Source organism: Phoca vitulina, unplaced genomic scaffold, assembly GCF_004348235.1.
Source record: "Phoca vitulina isolate PV1807 unplaced genomic scaffold, GSC_HSeal_1.0 scaffold83, whole genome shotgun sequence".
Classification (NCBI taxonomy): Eukaryota; Metazoa; Chordata; class Mammalia; order Carnivora; family Phocidae; genus Phoca; species Phoca vitulina.
The window spans coordinates 3,962,919-3,987,717 of NW_022589786.1; the positions used below are offsets into that span (position 1 = coordinate 3,962,919).

The following is a 24,799-nucleotide window of genomic DNA, read 5'->3' on the forward strand; positions in this document are numbered from 1 at the left end:
GAAATACTGGCCTGGGATGGGAGATGGAGGAGGCACATGGGCACGGCCTCAATTCTGGAGACTTCCAGCTGGTGAGAAGCAGTGCTACTAGAAGGGGTCGGATCCTCTCCTTCTGTGACAGTGCCCCCCCCCCCCCGGACCCAGCTTCCCCGGTGACAGAGGAGCCCCAGGCTCCCCATCCCTGATGCTGCCACCTGCCTACCTCATCACAGCCTCCTTCCACCATCCAGGGTGTACCACGGGAGCCTTCCTAAACTATCCCCCTGCCAACAATTTTAGGCCAGGCCCCAAACGCCACCTCTTCCGAGTGACCCTTGTAGGCAGGGGAACTGATTAAGAAACAAGAGCCCAGGACAAGGCAGCAGGTCTCTCCCACGGACAGATGGTTCCGTGGTCACCATGGCAACTAACCACGGTGACCTGGGATGAGACAGGGGGCCAGGAGGGCCTTTGTCCTGCCAGGCCCAGGAGGGAAGGAGGGTCCTCCCTGACCACCACCACCACCCCCTCCAGCCACCTACCTCAGTGCGTTGTTGTTCCAGCATCTTCACCTTCTTCTCAGCCGCACCCAAGGCCCCCACCTCTGGGGTCTTCCCTGCTGCCACACAAGCCTGGGGAGCACCAGAGAACGGCCCTCAGCAAAGCCTCAAAGAACAGTTCTGTCGCCCACTCGGTGCTCCTTGAAGGCCTACACCCAGGGACTCAGCCCTTGGTCTCCCACTTCTCTAATCTGCCCACCGGCCAGGACACCACTACACATCCCAGCCGTGACTAAGCCTGCTCTGGAAAGTCCACCCAGATCATCACTCCTCCTCCCCTGCCCTCCTGCCCTGCGCTCACTCCCCTTCCCATGGCCACCTCTTCCCCTGCTCAGACTCCATCTCTAAGGTCCTGCCACCGTCCCCCACCCAGCATCAACCAGAAATCCTCTGACCTAGAAGGCAAGAGTTACAGATTTTTTTTTAACATTTTCTAAAATGTTTACTTATAAAGCTTTTTAGAAAGATATGGAATAAAGACGTGTACGTGTGATCAGTACATGTATGTGTGTTTCCTAGCTCTGTCCTTTGCGAGAGCCTAACACGGTGACACTCCAGTGGCAGTGGGCACACCTAGTGCCCAGATCTTGGTTTCTAAGTGCTGTTCTCCAACGACAAGACATAGGGTTCCTTAGAGAAGTGGTTGATTCCAGGGGCAGGGAAAACGTAAGCAAGAGTTTGGAGTATCTTGTACCAGAAAATAAAGTGCCTGGACACCTGGGTGGCTCAGTCGGTTAGGCACCAACTCTTGGCTTTGGCTCAGGGCACAATCTCGGGGCTGTGAGATCGAGCCCCATGTCGGGCTCTGCACTGGGGGCGAAGCTGGCTTGAGATTCTTTCCCTCTGCCCCTCCGCCACCTCTCTAAAATAAATCAATCAATCTTATTAAAAAAAAGGAAGTGCTCAATAGTAATATGAGGAAGAAAGGCATGTCTTGTGGGTACAGGAGACAACGTGAAAGAGCGTCCCATGGCCAAAGCTGGAACAATCTGAACAAAAATATAAATCATGGTTGTATTGGATTATAACCCAAAGAATAAAATAAATATCCTTGAGTCCATAACTGGTGGAAAGGAATAGCTGAATAAATAAATAAGTGGGGGAGAAGGGATGACTCTCCCCTACAGAAGAATTCCAATTACTGAATATAGAAGGAGCGAGGGAAATTCAAAATCTACGACGGTAATGATGATCTCTACGGGTGAGATCCACCATGGATACTAAAATTAGTGAGAAGTATAAGGAGAAACAGGATATTTGCACAGACTTAAAGTTTCTCCTCAAAAATAAGTATTTATTAACTACAAGGGTAAAACTGTTCCTTTAGTATGGAGAAACTGACACACACCCCCTCAGCCATGCAATCAGGTGGACAATGATAAGACACACTGACGTCACGTGCCCTTGCCAGGATGCACCGGGAAGTGCACAGCGTCACTCCTGTGGTGTTCTCGTCCAAGTGCACACCCTTCATCTAATCACAGTTAAGCCCACATTGAGGGACGCGCTACAAAATCACTGGCCCGTAGAACTCCCAAGTGTCAAGCTCGTGAAAGACAAGGCGTGGCTCGGGACGGTCACAGACTGGAGGAAGCTAAGGAAATGTGGAGTGCCGGACTGGCAGCGCCCACACGGAAAGTGCAGGAGGAGGACGCGAGTGAGAAACTGGTGAAATCTGAACAAAGTCTATAGTTTAGTTAATAGTATTGTTTATTTTCTAGTTTCGATCATTGAACCGCAGTTATGTAACTTGTCAAGGGGGTATGGGAATTCTCTGGACTACTTTTGCAACTCTTCTGTAAATCTAAAGTTATTTCAAAATAAAGTTTAGAAAAAAATTTTTTTGAACTAGGAAATGCTGAGGCGAAAGGGCAGAACAAGCTCAGGAGGCCAGCAGTGGAGTGCTGGTTCTCGCTCCGAGTCCAGCATGAGCCCAAGACCCACACACCTTCTGGGCCTTGGTACCAGGAGGTCAAACAAGATGGGCTCCAAAGGCCCCAAACTCTGATATCCTATGGGCTTGTCAGCATCTGTCCTGGGGTCACTGCCCACATTCTCTCTATCCCCTGCCTTCCTGTCCCCTCTGCACTCCCCCAGTGCTGGCGTGGGAGTGGAGGGTGGGGCGGGCCATGAGGGCAGAACTCGTGAGGCTCCAGTGCCCCCTGCAGGCTAAGGTCTGTCAGCACACCACAGAACCAGGGAGGAAGGGGAGCTGGCTGGGGAGCCCTCCAGGGACCCTCGCCTTTACGGAAGGCAAGAGATGGGCCTGCCCCTAGAAGCCCGCTGCCTCCTTACAGGGCAAGGAGGAAGAAGGGATGGGGGCTCCTGGGGGTACACCCTTAACCTCCACAAAGAAGAGAAGAGTCAGCCCACCCGGCTGCTAGCACCAAAGCGGCCATTAAAAGCAACAGCTAACGTTCATGGGTTACCACGCGCCCAGCGCTAAACCTACTTCACGGGTATCACGTCACTGAGCCCTCCCACCATCCTTTGAGGCCAGTGTTACTGCTTCCATTGTACAGAAGAAGAAACTGAAGCCACACGGTTGGTTTACGTAACTCATCCAAGGTGGCCGTGCTGGCCAGAGGTGGAGGCAGCATTCAAGCCGCGTGTGGCTCCAGGGGGCCAGCTCCGCCACCGCCCAAAACACATGCCCCCCGCGGGCCCTGCCTCCCCAGCAGGCTGCTAACATGAGCTGGACCTCCGGGGAGTCGAGCGGCATGAGCGGACACCGAAGCGCTCGGGAAAGTGAAGAGGCCTGCCCACTGAATCCCACAGCCGTGGTGGCTCCGGGAACCCACGGGAGACCGGGGGCTCCGTCAGGCACTTCCACAAGAGGACGGCCAAGGCAGGCTCTGCCCTGAGGGGTAAATGGAGGAAGGGAGGGGCTTCACGGGCTGGAGTGCAGACAGTCATTTAACAGCATGGGTCTCTGCCGCACTGCTGGTCGCCTGCTGGCAGGTGATGCAGGGATCTTGATGACAGGAAGTCACGTGACCTCTCCACACCTCCTGCCATGGCTGTGTCATGGAGTAATTGTCCCGGCCCTGCCTAGCATACGTGCAGAGCAGAGATCCAAATAGGAGGACAGATTTGCAAGTCCCAGGTACGTTCCACATTGCCACATAGTAACGAGGAATTAAGTTATTAAGGTAATTGTTGCTATTACATAGGTATGGGGTTTGTTAAAGGTGTTGAGTCCTGCTGTGCAGCCATTAAACCCCATTAAAAGGGGAAAACGTGTCAGGAAAAAGCTGGGACTCAGCTCTGCAGGACGGGAAAAGGCACAGACCGGGCAAGGGAGGAGAGCCAGCTCGTGCCAGCTTGTGCCAGCTCGTGCATGGGAACTGGATGTGAGCCACAGCTGGGAGCAGCCGTGGGAAGGGGTGCCCAGCCATGGCAATGTCAGCTAACCCCTACTTCTCTCCAGGTCAGAGGCCCCAGGACGCAATCCCAGGAGCTTACCAGAGTCCCCTGAGGGGCTTTCTCCACCCAACACCCTAATTCTGCCAGGAATATCTGAGATGTTAAACTGACTTTTGAGACCCACCCAACAGAGATCTTCACAAACGGGAACACGTTTAGGGAATGTGCCCAGACCGAGCGAAGGACTCGACACCACTTTCTATGAGCAGTGGCCGAAGGAACTGGAGCTACTCAGCCTGGAGAAGAGAAGGCCTGTGGGGGCCACCGAGCCATGGTCATGGCCAGCAGCCCAAGCGTGTATGCCAGGGGATGGGATGCGGAATGAGGGCTGAGGAGTAGAAGCTCCAGGGGCGTGGGCTGTCAGGCTAAGCTAAGGAGACACGGTCTATCGAGAACCTCGTAAGAGGGATGCTGGCTGCAGCAGGAGATGGTGGGCTCACCGCCGTGGGAGGCAGCAGCAGAGGCCTGGCCCTGGTGACCGGGGATGCCGCGGAAGGAGCTTCTGGGCACGTACCTGCTGCTGTCCGGCCACTCCCCTCTTGCCTGAGCCTTCTGTCTTGGGTGAGCCTGGCTGCCCACAGGCATTCTCTTTGCCACAGCTCATCAACAACTTCTTGAGCTCCATGTTTTCCTCCCTGCGTCAGAGGCAAACAGAGAGGTCACATTGCTGGCCCTGCGTTAAGGAGGCTGGGGTCCTCGGACCTACTACTCGTCTGAAGTGTAGCTGCATCCTGGAGAAGAAGCAGGACCCTGAAACCTGCCCTTGGGGAGAACAAAAGAAGGCACCCCTAGGCCCCTTTGCTGGCAATCTGGGCTTCTCTAGAAGTCTCTGGTCATCAACAGCAAGATTTCCCAATTGTGTGAGGTCTGCATACATGAGATCTCCAGGATGCATCCAAACCTGCATTAAATGACCCTGATCGCACTCCAGGGAGAAAGGTACACCCTTTCCAATCAGCTTCAAACTTCCTGTGTGGAGCAGGGGAACAGTCTTAGCTGAGGCTAACAGGTCTGGAGCTCTCCTCCAGGACATGCTGGTCTGTGTTGTTCACAGGGAGAGGGCAGGCTTCAGGCTCAGAGCCTCCCGTGGGTCGCGGCACTTGGCCAGAACTTAGTAACACCCCTCCATGTTCATTTTATTTATTGTTGGGGTTGTCTTCTATTCATTGCAGGTAATGCTGTTTTCCATTAACTCCAGGGCAAGTTTTCTTTATCATAATTTTAAGTAAAAACATGATTCAAATCAAAGCAAATTCTTAAATCAGTAAGGTAGGTGACATAGGACATAATAAAAAGTGTTGATGTGGGTTCAGGTATGACTGAAATAGGGAAAATATTTACGTTGTATCTGCCAGCTAACTTTCCATGTAATAGTAGAAAAACAGAAAAGTAAAGTGGCTTTCCAAAGGTCACACAGCAGGGACTTGCACTCTTGCCTTCTAGTCATGAGTCTTTCCTCCAGCCTGCGGTCTTAGATCCATGGATGGAGTCATTATGGCTCTAACACTCCCAACTGTTAGGCCATGCAGAAGTAAATAAACATATGCTGACTCAAAATGGCACAATGGATCAGTAGTTACACATTGCGCTCTCTGGGCCTCAGTCTCCCCTCTGCACAATGCGGGGTCTGACCTGCTTAACCTCGAGGGGCCCTTCAAACTCTGACAGTCAAGAGCAGTGTTTCTCAAGTGTGATCCTGGGTCTACCTACATTGGAATCACAGAGGCCCTCGGGAAAATGCCTAGGCCTGCCTCATCCACTGAATCAGGATCTCAGCAGAGGAGGGAGGGGTGGGAGTGTGAACGTGTAATGCCTTCCCTGCCCCTCAGTGATCCTGAGGCACAATGAAATCCAAGAGCCGGCAGGCAAATGAGGGACCCCCGACGGTCAGCAGGAAGACGGCAGGACACGATGGTGACCAGCAGAGGGCAGCAAAGCGCTGAGCCCTTGCCCAACAGCAGGCAGGCCGCTGTTACCAGGCTAAGGGGCCAAGTTCCCAAGGAGCACAATTTGTGCGGACCTTCTTCTGAAGCTCTCAAGGCACTCTAGAACAGTATTAGAAGGGTCGGAGAAGGTGCCCAAGGAGAAGGACCAAGAGACCTGACATCCAAAGCCTCAGAGCCCTCAACCCTCAGCCCAGAAATCGGTGCCAGGCACTACCCCTCTCCTCCTGCCTGTCTGACTCCTCACTCCTGAGGAGCCTGGACTTACCACAGCCTCTCAGCAGCCTGATCCCGCTGTTCCAGGCCCTTGTCCAGCTTGGCCTTCAGGGCCTCATTCTCCTTCCGCAGCTGCTCACACAGGGTCTGCAAGGCAGAGGGGTAGACAGGGGGCAAGGTGAGGGAAGGGGTGCATCCCAAATGCAGGCTGAGGATGGAGGACAGGGGAGGGGCCATAGACACACCAGGTCCCAACACATTATCCCCTTTGCGTGGCCCTCACCCAGGCCCTCTCAGGACAGCTGGGAATCCAGGTGCTAGGCCCATGCAGGCTCCTCTATGCATCCTCTCCCTCAGGAGCCAGCCATGAGGATGCCTGACCAAGAATCAGCCACAGGACCTTCTGGTCTTGCTAGGCAGAGGGCTCCATCCTTCCTCCTCCTCCACTGCTATTCCCACAGCGTAGAACACTCTTCCTCACCAGCCCTCCCCCAGCTGACTTCTACTCCTGCTTCAGGTCTTAGCCTAAACATCACGTCGTAGAGCAATCCTCCCCGGCTCCCACACCTCGGGTGAGTGAGGTCACTGCCATTATCCTTGCTCACAGGCCCCGTTCTCACCCTGCTTAGGACTTGTGACAAGTACAGCTGAAGAACCACCAGTCTGTGAGCGCCCGGAGGCCTAGGCCCCCCTCCCCGCTCTCCTGTCCGCTGCCAGATCCCCAGCCCAGCTCAGGACCTCGCGCAGCCAGCGTTCAACTCTGTTGAAGGAATGCCCGACCGCATGACCGAGGGGTCCAGTGAAGGAACCAACAGTGAGGAGCGGAGTCCTAGGAGGCCTGTGAGCTAGTCAATCTGGAGAATGTCAGAGGCTTCTGGTGTGGCCAGATGGCAAGACAGGGCATTCGGTCAAGACCTCAGCAAGTTCTCAGGTGCAGCTCGGGCTTGCTTCATTTCGGAGACACAGATCCCCCGTCTCCGCATGGGGACAACGTTCCTCCTCTGCCTCCTTTACAGACAAGCAAGAGCCCTGGGGTGCAAGTGCCCTGTGGCCTGCTGGTCCCCTGATGCTATCTGAGGACTCCTGCTGGGAGCACGGCGATAGGGTGGGGCATGGAAGATGGACGGCCAGGCCCAGGGAGGGCAGGGGTGCCGACTAGGAATGTGCTGTAGGTGTCCGTACGAAGTTACTCCCTCTTCCGACAAATACTCAGTGAGCACCTAGTACACGTCACGTCCACGGCCAGGTGCTCTTCTGCTCGCTGCTCGTGGGAACTGCACGGCTTCCCCAAAGCTACTTAACTCATCTCTGTTTTAAAAGCAGCCAGTGCAGGTGATGTGATGTGCATGAGGTTGCACAGCTGCTAAGAATCACCACTGGGATTGTACTCCATGTGGCAGACGGAAAGCGGGGTGCCCCCCCGCCCCCCGCCGTGCCGCAGGCGCAGAGAGGGGCGGGAAGGCCTGTAGCCCGTGGCAATCACCGCCTTCCATGGCTCCCTTCCGGTTCCAAGCCCCGGGCTCTCTGCCATCAGCTGACTTACTCCTGGCCCGTGAAAGTGCGCAGCCATGACATGGGTCCACTTCTGGGCTGGCCCAGGCACAACTCTCCGGTCTCTCTCTCTCGTGCCAAAGGGCACGAGATGCCGGGCTGTCTGTCGGCATGGGCCGCTCAGTAACTGAGGAGCAGAAACAAGCCCCAGCCACACGGAATCTGAGAGAAAACTGCACAGTAGCCAGGGAGATTTCAGAGTTGCCTGTTTCCACAGCAAAACCCAGCCCTTTCTGGCTAACACAGGGGAGACCCGGGAAGGCTGCATGGAGGAGACAGCCTGGAAATGGAGGCTGGTAGGACACGAGGGATCCGAGGCCGAGAGGACAGAACACTACTGTGACTGGTTCCAGTGTCTAGCAGAGGCCTTGCACCATACGTGCCTTTGACAGTGTTTGTTGAGTGAACCAAGAAACAAATCAATGAATAAATGAGGAGGAACCAGATTAATGTGCCTCCACCCAGAGGCTAGACAAATACCCAGGATGCCACGGCCCTGGGCGGGAACAGAATGTCCTGCTCCCAGTCACTAAGGGAAGGCCGGGACGAGGACTCGTGTGCTGTCGACCTCCCAGTCCAGAGGGCTGTTTCCTCCACGTCTCTGGGCAAATGCCCCAGAAACAAAACAGCCGATGGAGGGAGGATGTCACTAAGATCATCACCTTCCATCAGAGGGGCCAAGAGAGCTTACCTGTGAGGTCCTTTGATCACTCACTCACTCACCCGCTCAAAAATGTGCACGAAACACCTGCTAAGTGCTGGGCACTGGGATACAGTGGTGAATATGACAGAGAAGGTGCCTGCCCCGCCTTGTGAGCCTTATATTTGAGCAGGGAGCGCAAGGGAAAAAAAATGAAGCACAAAGTAGATAAACCACCCAAGAAGATAAAGTTATTAACAAACTATGGTAAGAGCCAAGAAGGCAACACACACAGGAGCTCGAGATATAAAAAAAATACTAGAGTTTGGCAGGACCCTCTTTTATGAGGCCTGGTATCAATCGCCATTTCAAAGCCAAAAAGTTGACACTCAAAGTGATCTCACTGCATGCAGTGCACCATCTTCACCTCCCCAGAGCTCGGCTTGGACACCTCTAAGCCTCTGTGATAGCAGAAAGACTTCTCCCTCAGCCTGGAACCCCCCGGCCCTCACAGTGTCCCCCACTCACTCCCCTCAACATGCCCTTCCCTCATGGTGGGATGGGAGTCCTGCGTTCTCCCTGGAGTCCTCTGCCCCTCACCTCTCTCCTCACACCTGTCTCCAGCCTGGACGCCCCTCCTGCTCTTGTCAGCCCAGCCCTTCCCGAGGTCACACACAGCAGACTCCCCCCTCACCACTGCCCCCAATCAACTGGACCATCTTGAATGTCTGCTGACACGAGTGAGACCATAGATCCGTGACCGAACAGTGACTGGCACAGAGGGAGGAAGGAGACTTCAGGTTATGCCTTCTCACTAAGGTGACAGGCACTCAGGTCCTCCTAGAGCCTCAGTTTCGCTATCTGGGAATCCTTCCCTACCCAAGGCCCTTGAGGCTAAGATCCCCTGCCCAGTACAGATGACTGATCCCCACGAAACCCTACCAGTGACCACTTGCTGTGTTTGAGGCTGCCCTGGGTGCTTCATTAATACAGCAATCCCAGGAGGCAGGCATTCCCAACTCCATGTTACTGAAAGGGATAGTGCGGGACAGAAAGGATAAGTGACCTGTCCATCGTCATACAGCAAAAAACCCCAAAAAGTCACTACTAGAACCAAGGACCATTCTATTCCAAGGCCTGGCCTGGCCTAGGAAGGAATCTGACTTCACTCCCACGGTGCAGGGAGGGTTGGGAGGCAGGTGAGGATGATGCTTCGAGCATGGGATTTAGAGCATGACAGGGCTGAGGTCTGAATCCCAACTCTTCCACCTACTAGAGGTAGGACTGCTGCCGACCTGCCCACATCCACGCCCCGGTGGTGTCCCCAGCCATGAAATTTGCATTGCCCACCCACATTTTCCAATTTCCTTCCTCTTCCTCGTGCCTTCCCACACCTTCCTGACCTTGCTCACCACCCTGAGGTAAGCCCGGAGTCAGCCCCCAACGTCACCCTCAGAGGTGCCTGTGGTACCCTGGCTTCCCAGGAAGAACGGGGGCAAGTGGGGGGGCACACCTGCTGTCCGCGGCCCCCCTCCTAGCTGGCCTCACCTGGAGGATGGAGGTGCGCTGCTCGTTCTTGTGCACTTTGGAGGCCAGCCGGTTGAACTCGAGGGCCATGCGGCCCAGGTGCGTGAAGAGCTGGCTGCGGTCCGGCTCCTCGGCGCACACGCTCAGGGTGGTCTCCAGCCGCTGCAGATGCAGCATCAGGTTGCTGTCCTCGCGGGGCAGGGGGTCGAACGCCTGGCAGGGGGGGAAGGTACACCGACCGCTCATCACCGGCCATTCTCCCTTGGCTTCCCCATGCCTCATGACTCAGTTTCCCCTCTAAGCCTCGCTCAGCCTGGGGAAATTCTCTAGTTACACAGGTTCCCTGTCTGGGGCTGACTCATGGGGCAGGACCTGGGACTCCCAGGCCACAGGCTGGCTTACCAGCAGCAGGCCACCTTCCTCCCACACTCTGGGCCTGAGTGCCTGTGGGTAAACCACTCATCCACCAGGCCTCTAAATCCTCCTCTACTAAATGTACACACACTCCTCCCTTCCCTTCTACCTCATAGGGTTCTTATGAGGGTGAATGACATGTGAAAGCTGCAAGCCCAGGAGAGGGGTGTCACTCTATAAACAGCACTGCTTCTTCGGTTCCGGGACCCTTGAGCAGGGAGCCATGCAGAGACCAAAACTGTCTGACTTTTATGTCTACAGGTGTGTCTTCTAGGGAACGGTCCAAGCATTTACCAACTCATCAGAGAACCCCAGAGTCAAAACGGGTCAGGAACCATTGCTTTAGAGGGTTCAGAGAGTCCCAATCTAGTAAAGTATATAAGAAATGAAGCAAACTGTGGGAGTCCAATCTCAATAATCAGTCTCTCTCTCTCTCTTTAGCCACCTCTCCTCTGTCTAGAACATTCTTACCAAAGACAATGGTGCCCTAGTTATGCCAACACCATGCCCAAGGATCCTCACTGGCACCTTACAGCTCACCACATCGAGCCCCGCTCCCCTGACGGGTATCTGAGTCCCCACCCTCCCCTGCCTGAGCCTCCACACACCAGGCCCCGTGCCTCCTCAGTCTTCATTCCCGCAGTGTCCCCTCTACCCATCCTTCCCAGCCCTGCCCACGTTTCAGCTCCTCTAGCAGCCTCCCCGAAACATTTATGGAAGTCACAGACGTCAGTGCCATGGGAAGCCTCAGGGCTCAGGCTGAGAAACCACAGTACGGGCAGAAGGAACTTGCCCAAAGTTGCCCAGTGATTCAGCAGCAGAGCCAGGACTGGAATGTAGGCTTCTGACTCTTGATCCAGTTCAGTGCCCTACCACACTGAGCTCCCTTGTCTCTGTGCTCCGCGGCCTGGAAATGCCCTACGGCCACAATGTGGTGTTCAGTGAATGCCTCCGTAGTATTGTTAGCACCTTATCCTAACAGGAGGGAAAGCTGCTGCTTCAATTGGGCATTCATTCCCCCACTGCTTCTTCCCACAAAGGATCTGAGGTGGTGAATGCTGCTCTATTTAAGGCTCATGAACTGCTTCATGCCTACGATTTCTCCCACCAGCCTGCAAGCTCCCAAGGGGCAGGGAGGCCGTCTTGCCTCTGCTTGGCACGGACTAGGCACATCGTGGGGCTAAGAAGGAACTTATTAACAAGATGGTTAACTACTGGTCCAAGTGAGAGAGTGAAATACTCTCTGAGCCGGGGCGGGGCGGGGGAGTGTCTTTCCTCCTCAACCAGCATCTCAGAACCTTCAGGGATAGAGCAGGAGAACCCTTCTGATACTCAGACCTACCTGATACAGTGAGGAGCCGCTTGTCACTGAGGGCATGCTAGTGTAAGCCGGATGACCACTTAATGGGGACCTTGCACTGGGGGGGAGGGGAAACTAACAGATACAACATGCCACCAGTGAACTAAGGAGCAACATCTGCCCCCTAGTTCTTGGTGGGAGGAGGAAACAGAGACCACGGGGAAGAGTCAGGCCACTTACTGCCTTATAACCACCACCAAAAAATCTCAAAGTGGACACGGAGGGAGAAGGAGGAGAGGACAGCACTTTAAGACTTTTCAAGAATGTTCTAGACCAGGGGGCGCCTGGGTGGCTCAGTTGGTTCAGCTCGGGTCATGATCCTGGAGTCCCGGGATCGAGTCCCGCATTGGGCTCCCTGCTTGGCGGGTCATCCTCTGACCCTCCCCCCATCATGCTCTCTCTCTCAAATAGATAAATAAAAATCTTTATTAAAAAAAAAAAAGGATGTTCTAGACCTTTTGCATGGTTCTCCACCAAGTCTGCCATTTTAAGAGACAGCAGAGGGGGACACAGTTGGAATAAAGGCAACAAGTAGGGTAAGGTAAGGAAAGAGGATGCTGGATAGACACCTCCAGAGCTGAAGGAGTGTGTGTGTGTGTGTGTGTGTGTGTGTGTGCATAAATGCCCTGAAGGGGTGCCTGGGAGGAACAGAGAGCCTGCACAAAAGGGTAAATCACCTGCCTTAAGCTGTTCTGGGCTTCTCTGGCCCTTTCTACTCCAGCCAGGCTAGGAGCCCACAGGCCCAAAAGCTGAGTCATAGTGTGTGGAGGTGCCCAGCACAAGGCCGAGACCAGCAGGGCTGGCAATGTGCCCAGACTTTCTCAATGGTCCAGTGCCTGTATGGCCCCAGTAGGGGAAGTCACCAGCCAGGAATTTGCATATGTTAGCGAGAAGCACCCCCTGCCCTGGCCCCTTGTGTATCCCCAAGTGACTCCAGAGTGCCCAAGGGATCCAAGTGGATCCTGTGCCTCTCCACCAGGGCCAGGTGACTGAAACAGAGAGAAGACGTGGGATGAGCCGGGGACCCGCCATCTACTCACCATGGTGTTTCTGGGGTGGCCGCCGCTCGCTGGCGAAGAAGTCTGCTCCTCAGCGGGGACCACTTCAAATTCAGAGGAGGTGCCCTGTACAGAAAGGGAGTTAGGGACTGCCTGAGAGGAAAACACCTCGCCCCTCCTCCGGGGCCTCGTGACAGAGCAGCAATTCATCCGGGCAGCCCCTCCGCGTGGAGGCTGAGCTCACGGGGCAACTCCATATCACTTCCTGTGAGACCACAGAGCAGGATTCCCGCACCCCACTGTGTGATCTGAGGTCACTTTCCCCTCCGTGGCCAGTTCCCTCATCTGTAGAACAGGGATATGGGACTAGTGACCTTGAACCGCTAGCACTTTACAGCTGTATTCTAAGGACCTTGCACTTTTTAAATGTTTTCACAAATTCCATTATTTCTCAAAGCAACCTACAGAGAGGTCAGAGGGCTATGTCCCCTTCGGACAGATGCGGAAACCGAGGGCATGTCGTTAGTTCATGCGAAAGTAGGCAACACAGAGAGCAGTTAATCTGGCCCCCACAAGGTAGTCCCGTGCCAGCCTTGCCAACCCAGTGCCAGGGATCCCAGAGGAGTGGACCAATCTGCAATGAGTCCTAAGGGTACACCAACAAATTTGGACAGACCTCCAGGGTTCACCCAAAAGCAGGGTGGTCAAGGACTTCCAGACGATTCACACCTCTCAGCCATACCAAGTGGAAGGCACTGGTTGTGCAACCAACAGATAGGCCACTGATTCCCCTCAACCCGGAACTGGCTCTGGGATTGCTATTAAACCTGGTCTCCAAGGACTATCCCAGCCTTCCCTCGTCCCAGGAATGGGCAGACGCATAGAAGGATCTCTGCACTCAGCTTTGGCTGAGCCTCCCGGCTACCAAGAGCCCAGCTCTGGATCTCAGCCCTGCCCGAGAAAGTCTCCCTTTCACCTCCACTTCCCAGTGGTCTGTGCGACCTCACGACAAAACTCTCTTCCCTCTCTGGACCTCATCTGTAGGATGAAGACCCTACACAATATGGCCACTAGGGTCCCTTCCAGTCCTAGGATACCAAGAAGAAATTCTCAAGGCAAATCTGGAGAAGACACTTTCTGAGCCCCCTTGGAGAATGAGAGTTCCAGGTCACATCTATCCATTCTCCCAGCACTGTTGCACGGTCAACACAGGGTTGGCATTACGCAACTCAGCAGATGGGAGGAACGCCTGTGCATCCTGGGGTCTTCCTGGTAAGTGTTAACTATGACCTTCGTTTGAAAACAGGGAAACCGAGGCCACAGGGAAACAGAGATCAACTCGTCCAGTATCACCTAGCAAGTCAAAACACAAGTTTTTTGACCTCAACCCTCTCTCTCCAAGTTCTCGTATCTGCCAATGGGCCCTTGAGGTCCAGACAACTTTCAGCCATGACTCCAAATGGAACTTACGCTGGATGGAGGTTTTTGGACCGGCTCTGGTTTGTCGCTGGGGTGTGCAGGGTCAGCGGGCGGTGCTGGGCCACCTGTATCCTTTCCTGGAAAATTGAGAACACATGGATAAGCAGCAGGAAAAGTGGGGGAAGCCCACATACCACGCCCTCGAGGACAGCCTGGGCCAGAAGAGTTCTCAGCATTCCCTACATGAGTCTTGGAAAATGGGAGGTGGTCCCACCAGGGACAGGTAGCCTAGGAAAATGACTGAAATGATGAGACGGAGCCTGGGAAAACAGACCATCTTCTTTGGAGTTGCTGGGAAAATCCCAAGGTGGCCACTGCTCCTCGCTACCCTGGACCTGCCTTGGTGATGACAAGGGGGACACTTTACGATTAACAAAGTATTTTTATATTTATCATCTCAGCCAATTCTTGGGTCAGCTCGGTATCTCCATTTTCAAGTAAGAAAATGGGAGGCAGGGAAAGGTCACCAACCAGCGCACAGTCACACGGCCAGCCGCGGCAAAACCAGGGCTCAGACTCGGCCCTCCCTCTGACCTCCTGGAGCCGCTGGAGGGTGGCTGCACCTCTCCCTCGGGGGGTGGGCCCGGCGCCAAGCTGGGACTCTGCAATCACCGCTGAGTGGACCAGTGGAGGCTGGAAGCGCCCACTGACTGCAGCACAGTGGACTCTGGTCTCATCACTTTCCTCCACTTGTCCATTAAGCAAATGTAACCACCAGCCAGCGGAAGGCCAGCACACCGGCCTGGGCAAAGACTGGAGGAGGGCTGCAGCAGAAGGCACCTGAGCCTCATGTGTGGGGACCTTTTCTTTCCTTGTCCCCGACCTTGCCCTGTACTCGGAGACACGCTGAGGAATGCACGGTGACCCCACTCAGGACTGCAAGCCTTCCTCATAGCCAATGCTTTCCTTTAATAGGTAGTATGTGTACCTTACACCTGAAATACACTGCAGCAGGCTAATAGGAAATCCAGATTCTTCCAGGGGCCTCAGCTTCCCCCGTGGTAAAATGCAAAAAGGGGGGCCAGCCCAGAGAGCTTTCAACCCATGTGCCAACTCTGAGCGACCCAAAGTAGCTGCCTGGAACTCTATGCCTGGCACATAGTAGCTGCTCATTAAAGATCTGCTGAATAAATATGCTGCTACAGATACTGAGGCCACGTCCTGGGTGCAGGGGATTGTGATCCATCACTAATGTCTGCCAGGGCCTCAGGAGTGCTGAGTCACCAGCCATTTTTGGACAGAATTATTCTGAGGTCCCTTCCATGTCTGACCTTCCGAGGGATGCTGTAGACAAAACATGACTAGGAGGAGGGTCTGTGGCCTCAGGATCAATGGAGGAGATGTGGGTTTCCAAATGAGGAGGGAGACCACTGTTCAGCGTCTATAGAGAGTTAGGAGTCTGGGGAAAGGCAGAGGTCCACCTGGGCCCCCCTCGTACCTGTGAGCTCAGCCAGGTGGTCGAAGGAGGCCAAAGAGGGAGATGGTGGTGGGAGCAGCTCGCTGTCCTTGACCAGCTCCTCTGCCTTCTGCCGCAATCTGGAAGCTTCCATCTGGGACTCTTCCAAAAGCTCCCCTGGGGAAACGACGGGGAGCAAAGGAGTTACTTAGCTCAGTGCACCCGTTCTCCTGGCCCCACACCCCTAAGCCTGCTTCTGTGTGGCTCCTGATGCTGCGGGCCCTGGGCTGTGCCCCCACCATTGCCCCGTGGGCTGAGTGCGACACACATCATTCCAGCCCCCAAGTAGAGATGGGCCAGAGAAAGAAGGGGCCCCGCAATCAGGGAAAATGGAGTAGAGGGGAACCGAGGACAAACTCCTGGCCTCCAGGCACTGTCCTCCTGCCCCACTCCTGCCATACCTGGCCAGGGACTCTACAGAAAGCCAGGGGCTCTCCAAGACCAGCCATCATGGCCCCTGGGGGCTACCCACAGCCTACACCCCCCAGTCAGGGGCTGCCTGAAGGGAGGAGACATTTGGTAATACCACCACCCCTCTGGGCCTCAGTTTTCCTTCTACAAGTGGAGAATGGGAAACTCCATTCCTCCTTCTCTAATCTGCCATTCCAAGCAGAGATCTGCCAAGCAAGGAGTAAGCAGTTGGAAAATCAGGGACCTATGCTCACCCCCAAAGCCTAAGGCCAGAGAAGGTGGCAGCAAAGCAAAGGAAGAGTTTTAGGGGTGTGGAGAGCAAAGAGACTCCTCTGGACAGGGTATCAGTGAATCCTGCACATGGAGGACGAGATGGCATCCGGGCTGGTTCAGTCATGGGGAGATAAGCGGACCTGCTCCAGGCAACGGGGACAGCTCGAGCAAAAGCCAGGAAAAAAGAAACCAAGGGACCTATCCCCGCTTTGCTTCAAGCCAAGCTCAGCTCCCTGCTCCAACACTTGGGGACTGTGCCCTTGTTGCCCTGGTGAGGCCAGCTCTCCCATTGCTGGTGCTTCCAGAAGACGACACCATTCTGTTTCCACGTGCACAAAATGGCCATTCCAGCCCCTCCTCCCTCCCCCACCCCACGCCTCCTTCTAGGTCCCTCGGGTATCCTGAGTCCTGCCATCCTGGTGCTGGGATGCTGAGAATCAGGGCTGGGGATGCTGCCAACATGCTACAGAAGTGCACAAAGACAGAGCTGCGAGGCAGGAGCCAACGCCAGGCCAGGAGGGACAGAGGGACGACTCGGGTGGAGGCAGATGCCAGCTAGCATGGCAGGCTGCAGGGAGGAGGCTTGCAGGGAGAGCGCAGGCTCTGTTTTACCTAACATCTTTATCCCTTGCATTTTTTCCTTCAGTCGGGAATTCTCCTCCACTAGGCGCTCAAAAGCCGCAGAAGCCTCTCCCAGAGGTACGCTGCCCCCAGGGTCGTAGATCCGGTATGGTCCTCTCCCTTCCATGAGGGTGGCTCAACCCCTGCCGTGGCGCCCACCTGGCTGTAAGGACAACAGCAGTAGATGAGGGGGCTGGCCAGGCCATTGGCGCATCCTAGTCCATCCGTGCCCCCGGAAGGCGGTCCCCATCACCCAGAAGAGAACACAGCGCTTGAGGCTGCTCTGGCCACAGGATGGCGGAGCGGCACGGTCACCTCCTTTGAGCTGGACACTGTGTCTCTATTAAGAGACAACCCCAGAGAGGCAGCAGTTCCTTTCAGCGGCCTCACTGCACTGCTGGTTCATTTGGAACAGCAATCTGCTTGAGCTGCCAGTGGGGTACAAGAAAGAGCAACGGACTTGGGAGTCAAACAACCTGAGTCCATGTCCTATCGGTGGGGTCCAGAAGGATGGGGACCCTGCATCGCCGCAGCCCCAGTGCCCAGCTCGGTATAGCTAGAAAGCGAGTGCCCAGTGAACACTTAGGGAATTAATCAATGGTCTCGCCATTAATTCACTGCGGGACCGCGGGCAGTCCCTTCCCCGCTCTGAGGGGAAATGAAAGTCTTACACTGAATCAGTGATCTTTAGAGTAACACGCCTGGGCCCTAAGGGATAAGCAAGTCAATCCAATCCCAAGTTTCATTTATAGGTACATTCTCTTCTCTAAAAGAAAGAAGAAGAAAAAACCCTGACTAATATTTAATATACTAATTGACACTGTCACCCTTGTCCTTCAGTCCCATTTCGTGTACGGTCTGTCCCCTCCAGTTCTAATGAACAGACGAATTTTCCATCCAACCACTATCTACTCATGCAGCCAGGGTTTTGCATCAATCTGTTCAATTTCATCTGCTTTATTTCATTTGACACCGCCGTGCAAAGTGACTTCAGAATCCTAGTTCTGTAACTTAGTAGAGAAACGTCCTTCTTCCATTCATCCAGCAGTTATTTACTGAGCATCTACTCTGCACTAGGTACCAGTCCAGGTGCTGGGAAATGATCAGCTAATAATACAGACAAAAAGCCCTCATGGAGCTCACCTTCTAGTGGCCAAGATAGACAGATTAGAGAGGAAGATAAACAGAGTTTTAGGAGTGATTAAAACATCTCTGGACAAAAGTTAAGCAGGGAAGTATGACGCAGGGACTTTAATTTTAAGTGGAGCTGTCAGGAAAGGCCTTGCAGAGAAGGAGGCATTTTAGCAAAGACCTGAAGGGGTTGAGGGAACTAGCCATCTGAGGGAAGAATATTCTAGGCAGAGAGAAGAGTTAAGTGCAAAGGTCCTGAGGCTGAAAAACTGATCCAGCTTCCAGCCCTGCAAAGAGCTGGCCAACGAGAAAGAGCTCCAAAGGGCTCCACTGGGGGCCTCAGAAGGACTTGGGGCCCCAAAACCTCCCTCCCAAGGTCACCACCCCTAGGGCAAAGACTGTTTCAGTCAGGAATCCGCAAAGCCCCTCTGAGCACCCACACAGGGCTCACTGAAAGAAAAGAAAAGAGTGAACAAGGACTAATAATGTCAGCCCCATTCATTAACCGGGACTAATCATGACAGGCCCCCTTGCCAGGCACCACACTCACCGTTTCGGGGGCATTATCTCCGTTAAGCCATTCAACAACCCTAACATACAGGCCTTATCCTCGCTGCGTGAGGGAGGCTCCGTGAGGTGACGTAATGCAGCCAGGATTACGTGGCCGGCACTAGAGAGTCAAGATGCAAATCTGGTTCTGCCTCAGAAAGCGAGTTAAATTAACCACCACCACCCCTCGCCCCCCCTCGCTACACTGGCTCCACATCCCCAACAAGACTCAGGCCCCAGCGAGTTCCAGCCTGGGGGGTAATACCTGCCCAGCCATCAGGTACCCTCTGGGCTGTTTCCCTTACCTTGCGGCGCAGGAAGTAACAAGGATTTCGCCCCGAGGGTCCATATTAGCGCGGAATGACGTGGGCCAGAAAGAAAAACAGAGTTCTCGTGAGCGGGACCCCTCCCCCAAAGACTGAGAAGCAGAAGATGAATACACACTTTGAGAGGCACCCACGCCCGGCTGGGCTCCACAGAAGCAAAGGACAGCTGCCCACACGCCCAACACAAAAGTCATCACTTAGCGTAGGGGGGGCTTGTTTTCAACTTGAGAAGGTCAAAGTTACACAGCAGAGCAGTTCAAGCACCCAAGTGTTCACTGAAGTATGAGACGGGATAAGGCACTTAGCACATTGACTGGCATATAGTAAGGTGCTCAGAATGTTGGTAGACATGGGGGGCGGGGAGTCCTTCCTCTGTGCTCCCCACTCCTCCTCAGGTGCCTCTCCAGCAAAACCCTTACTGCCCAGGATGCAGTGCAAGTGACTGGTGTAAGCACCTGCGCATTTGACAGAGAAGGTCCTGGAGGGGGGAGCGTGCTCTGCTCATCTGCCACCAGCACAGGTCTGGTGCTTGGAAGGTGAGCCATGACTGAGAACTGAACGGAGTTCCCAAATGGGGAGACAGAGGGCTGGAAGAGGCTTGTAGCCACTTTTGGTGATAAGCAGTCCCATGTGTCCTGGATCCTGCTCACCCCTCTACACTCGCCCTGAACAGAACTCACAGCTGACATTACGTGATGATGTGGGTATGTTTTTCACTCCACATCTGGCTTGCCCAGTAGACCAGGAGCTCCCTGAGAGCAGGGCCAGGTCCACCTTGTCCGCCAGTGTATGTTCCGAGTGGCCCAGAACAGAGCTTCAGTAAGCCTCTAATCAGACAGACTGAAGGACCAAAGGAGCCTGTGACCTGGCTCTGTCACAAGAGGCCATGTGAAAGCATCCCGAGAGCCCGGCTGTGACCCACCGACCAGTGGTACTCTGGACAGCCATATACTTCTGGAACCAGGGCTAGCACAACCGTGCTCCCTCAGAGATGCCCAGACATACGGCCAAGCGACAGAGCAGGATGTGGGCTACAGGAATCGAAACCCCATCTCCATGTCCTCCAAATTGTGTGATGCTCAGGTTCTCCTTCAGCATTGGGGAGCTGACATGGAAGGGGGGTCAGGGAAGCCAAGGAAGGAGCAAGCAGGGCTACTCCCCCGGATTCCGGCCTTGCAGGCGGAGCTGGGGGGGCAGGGCACGGGAACAGGATAGCAGGCAGTAGGCCAACAGAACCCACACAAAGCAGCCTGATGTGAGAAAACCCTCTCTGGAGCTCAGGGGGAGCCACCCCAGGGAGGGCCTGGGCTTCCGGAGGGAAGAAACACAAATAGAGAAACGGGGAATTTCCACGTCCTGCTGACCTCATGCCCAGATGGTCAGGGACAGTTCCAGGATGACTTCTGGGCAGACAGGAACTCTCCTCCTGTCAGTGTAGTTTCTAGAATGTTTCCTGAAAAGGGGAATCATTCCCAGGATGACAGAGCTGGAAGGGAATCTCCAAGAGCAACAGGATGACCATTAGCAGGCATCCAGAGGCCCTCTGAGGGAGGGGCTGCGTCGCTCCCCTGCCTCCTGGGTGGACGGCTGGCCTCTGCTCGTCACAGACGGCACAGTGTGTGTGGAGGGGGGAGGAGGTGTGGATCCCAGCCCCTACACGGGGCAGTACCGGAGGTCAGTGCCCAGGCATCCAGGGCATCAGCTCACCTGACTCTCCCTCACGGTGTAAGGGCAATGAGTCAGGGCCCAGAACATGAAGACCAAGGTCACCCAACAAGTCAGGATGGAGCTGGGACTAGAAGGTCCTTGCTCTCTCTCTAGTCTGCCCACTGCCCTCGCACTCCGTTTCAGCTCCTGCACTGAAGAGCTTTGGCCCAGCAGAGACTGTCTTGTGATCAGCCACGTGCTGGTGCCGGGAGTGGGGCTCCCAGGCCCTCCAAAGGAGATGAGTTTGCAAGGCCTGTAACATCTGCAAAATACCTAGTATCTTCCCAAGCTTTGTTTTCCCATCTGATTGTCATAACAGTCTTGGGAAGAAGGCAGGGCTGGTGTCCGTTTGACAGATGAGGAAACTGAGGCCCACTTGGGAACGTTAATAAGCTCAAACTAAGGCCGCCGGGCACTGGCCGCACGCTGGGGGTAAATGAAGTTCTCCCCGCCCCAGAGGGAAAAGTCCAAGCCGATCTCTGGTACCGGGAGCCAGGAGGTCCCAAGAGGTCCCAGGAGGTCGCCAACGGCCACCTCCCCAGGCAGAGGCAGGGGCTGCCCGGGATGCCAGTGGGAGAGGCCAACAGAGGGCTGAAGGGAAGTGGTCTCTAGGACAGAGAGTCAGAAGGTGCTAGATCTACTCTGCTGCCTTTCATGGCCATGGGCAAGCCTGTGCACTCTCTGCACGTCAGTTCCCTCGTGTGCAAAGGGAGGAACCTGGACTAGAGAAACCAGGTGATGGTGTCGAGTTGGCCTAAGGATCCACAGAGACCCAAGCCTCGGGAGCCAGCAGCAAGGCAAGGAAAGAGAGGGGATCTGACATACTCAGGATGGTACAGCCATGGAGTCTGGAAGAAAGGGTCCCGACGTGATGCGGGTGTGGGGTGAAGCCGGTGAGGCACGCAGCACGACACTGAAAGGGGTTCTGGGGGGCAGGAGCCCTGCTCCTGGGCTGCACCTGGGGGCCTCACCAGTGTCTGCCCCTCCCTCATCCCAGCCCTGTCTGCCCCTGTCCACTGCTGGAGGCTGCATGCCTTTTCTGAGCCTCCACTGCGTCTGCTGCAAAACAGGGATAAGGAGGGAGCCTGGGTGGCTCAGTCGTTAAGCATCTGCCTTCGGCTCAGGTCATGATCCCAGAGTCCTGGGATCGAGCCCCGCATCGGGCTCCCTGCTTGGCAGGAAGCCTGCTTCTCCCTCTCCCACTCCCCCTGCTTGTGTTCCCTCTCTCATTGTCTCTCTCTCTGTCAAATAAATAAATAAAAAATCTTATATAAAAAAAAACACAGGGGTAAGGAGAGAACCTACCTGCTGTCAGATTAATGAAATTAAATGCAACGATATGTGTACGGTGGGAAGAGAGTTCTCACTTTCTACTTCGTACTTCCTGATTACTTGATTTACTCAACAAAAAACACATTCATTTTATAATAATAAAATTTCCAAAGTAATAATGATTTGTGTATAGCACCTAGTTAAATGCCTAGCACGCAATGGGTTCTCAGTAAAAGGTTGGGGCAGCCCCACAACTCTGCCCCACTGATTTAGGGCCAAGTCTCCCCCACTCCCATCTACTCCCCCTTTTAACGGAGTTTTTAGGTTCCTCTGCTGGCTCAGTAAGCTAGGTAGTGACCCCCACTGAATTTCTGGTAACTGCAAAAAGCCATTAAGCAGGGACACTGGTCCAACCACAGCCAGTGAAGATGCGGCTCCCAAAAGCCGATGGACCGAGAAACCACACTCTTGAAAGACAGGGGAGCGTCTGAGCCTCCTTTTCCTCAACTGTAGGTGGGAATATCCTGCAATATCCCCCAGGGATGACAGGAAGTCATGAAAGCACCTTGCAAACTAAAGCAAAAACCTCTCCATATTCTTACTTCATGATGATCTCTGCCCTCCCCCCCACCCCAGCCCCATTCACCATCAGGGGAACTATGGACCCAGGGTCATCCATCAAAGAGCCCACCTTGGCATCCTTGCCACGAGCCCAGGGCTTACTCGGTCTTTACAACAATTCAGTAATAAAGAGGCTGCAGGTACATCATGTAATACAAGGAACTGGGCCCAGAAGCTGTGGGATCTAGGCAAGGACCGCCAGAGCAAACATCTGCCCCTCACTGGGCCTCAGTTTCCCAAAAGGAGGGGTTTGTATTTGCAACACTAGCAATAACATAAAGGATCGACTAGACAACCTTTACGGCCCCTTCTAGTTCTGACATTCTGGAACCTGCAATTTATTATCACCCCTTTCTATAACCTTCTGACCTTGAGAAGGCTGCTCTCCTCAGCTCCAATCCCTCCTAATGCCCAGGTGGATTTCCCTGAACCAAGAGGCCTCCTACAAGTGCTATCCGGGTGCCTTCACCTCCCCCAAGGGCAGTCGGAAACCCACAGATGATGTCTGCAGCCCTTCGCTGGGTGCTCCCCCCACTCCCTAGCATGCACCCTGGCTCCAGCCCCACTTGAGGACTGTGTCCCTCATGCACAGCATGCATCTTCTCTGTGTCCTCCTTCCTTCCCTCCCCTGCGCTGCCTCCACTCGACCTCCAACACCCAGGCTCCATACCACAGCCTGGGGCCAAGGGGGTGGACCAGAGCCATGAGCCAGCTGGAACCACTGGGAAAGAAGGACAAGGAGCCTCTGCTGAGGGCTGGGAGAGAGGCCGGCAGTTAAGGGCCACCAGAGGCCCGGCGCTGGGCTGCATCATGAGGCACATGGCCTCATTTTCTTCTCACTGCATAGAGAGGAAAATTATCCCTGTTTTCCAGCAAGGAAACCTCCTCCCAGCTAGACAGTGGTATCTCTATTTTTCAGATAAGGAAGCGGACTCAGAGAGGTGAAGTCACTTGCCTAAGAACACACAGCTGGCGAGCGGCAGAACAAATAATTTGGCCTCAACGTGCCAGGCTCCAGCACTGCTCCCCCCCCCCCCCCCACCCCCTGCTCCCTGCACGGCCTGAGAGACAACAGGCTGAAGCTCAGTGGGAGGAAACCAGTCCTGCCACCTGGCTATCTGGAGCAGACTCCCAAGTTCGCAGCCCCTGCCTCTACATATCTCTAACTTTGTGTATAGTCGGGTCCCAGTCTGCCCCTGATCACCTGCAGTCACCGGGGCTTAGAATCTCAGGCTGCAAGGAAGCTCAGGGGAAATGCAGCCCTGTGCTTCTCCAGTCCCCAGGGGAGCCAAGGGACTCCGGATAACCATCTTTGGTGACCCAACTTCCTCCCTAAGGGCCTTCCCCTGGGGAGCCAACACTGGCTATAGTCAGACAACTCCCAGCTCTCCTTCCACCAGCCCTCACTCTGCCCTCTGGGGTTCTGCAATCAGGAGTCTGGAATCAGTTCAGCCCTGAAGACACGTGGAACCTGCAGCATTCTCTTAAAGCTAATCAGACCCTGGGGCGCCTGGGTGGCTCAGTTGGTTAAGCGACTGCCTTCGGCTCAGGTCATGATCCTGGAGTCCCGGGATCGAGTCCCACATCGGGCTCCCTGCTCGGCAGGAAGTCTGCTTCTCCCTCTGACCCTCTTCCCTCTCATGCTCTCTGTCTCTCATTCTCTCTCTCGCAAATAAATAAAATCTTAAAAAAAAAAAAAAAAAAGCTAATCAGACCCTGTTCCCTGTGCTGTTCCTTGAAGGACTGGCTTGCAGACCCCTCCCTATCCACCCCACTCAACCCTCTACCCCTACCCTATCTGTAGTGGGTCCTGAAACTGGACACAACACTCCAGGTGTGGTTTACCTGACCAAACAGAGGAACTTTCACTTCCACCTTTTTAGGTATTATGTTTCTTTTGATGTAGCCTTGTATACACTTGTTTTTGTTATAGCTGGGCCACCCACAGCAAAGAATGTCCTTTCTCAATGATGTCAACACCTGCTTGCACACCTGATTAGCTGAGAACAAAGTTCTCTTACAGAAAAGTATGCTTTGAGGTTTTAGTTATCTACAGGGCCAGAGGATACTGCCTGAATCAGTAATCCTCTACCTAAGATTCTAGAAATCTCTTCGTCACTGCCCACAGGGGCTGAACAAAGATCTGCATTGCCACAGCTTTATAACAGCAAAAATGTCCTATATGTCCACCAGGGAGGCACTGGTTTAATAAACCACGGTGCGGACACTCACTGGAATACTATGCAGCCATCAAAAAGAATGGGGCACACTGCTTTGCAAGGAGATGTCCATAAAACATCAGTAAGAATAAAAAGCAAGGGGCGCCTGGGTGGCTCAGT

The 24,799-nt window shown here is 54.4% G+C and overlaps 1 protein-coding gene across 2 annotated transcripts in view; it reads right to left on the minus strand.

Moving 5' to 3' along the window:
* TNIP1 (TNFAIP3 interacting protein 1) overlaps positions 1-24,799 on the minus strand; it is a 43,962-nt gene that overhangs the window by 12,018 nt on the left and 7,145 nt on the right. For both annotated transcript variants that reach the window (XM_032395274.1, XM_032395273.1), the window contains exons 2-9: positions 16,846-17,017; positions 15,532-15,666; positions 14,085-14,170; positions 12,657-12,740; positions 9,864-10,055; positions 6,177-6,271; positions 4,480-4,600; positions 522-611 (exon numbers count right to left, since the gene is read on the minus strand). In XM_032395274.1, coding sequence (XP_032251165.1) covers positions 522-611; positions 4,480-4,600; positions 6,177-6,271; positions 9,864-10,055; positions 12,657-12,740; positions 14,085-14,170; positions 15,532-15,666; positions 16,846-16,981 — 939 coding nt within the window. In that variant the 5' untranslated portion in view covers positions 16,982-17,017. The remainder of the gene's footprint in view (positions 1-521; positions 612-4,479; positions 4,601-6,176; positions 6,272-9,863; positions 10,056-12,656; positions 12,741-14,084; positions 14,171-15,531; positions 15,667-16,845; positions 17,018-24,799) is intronic.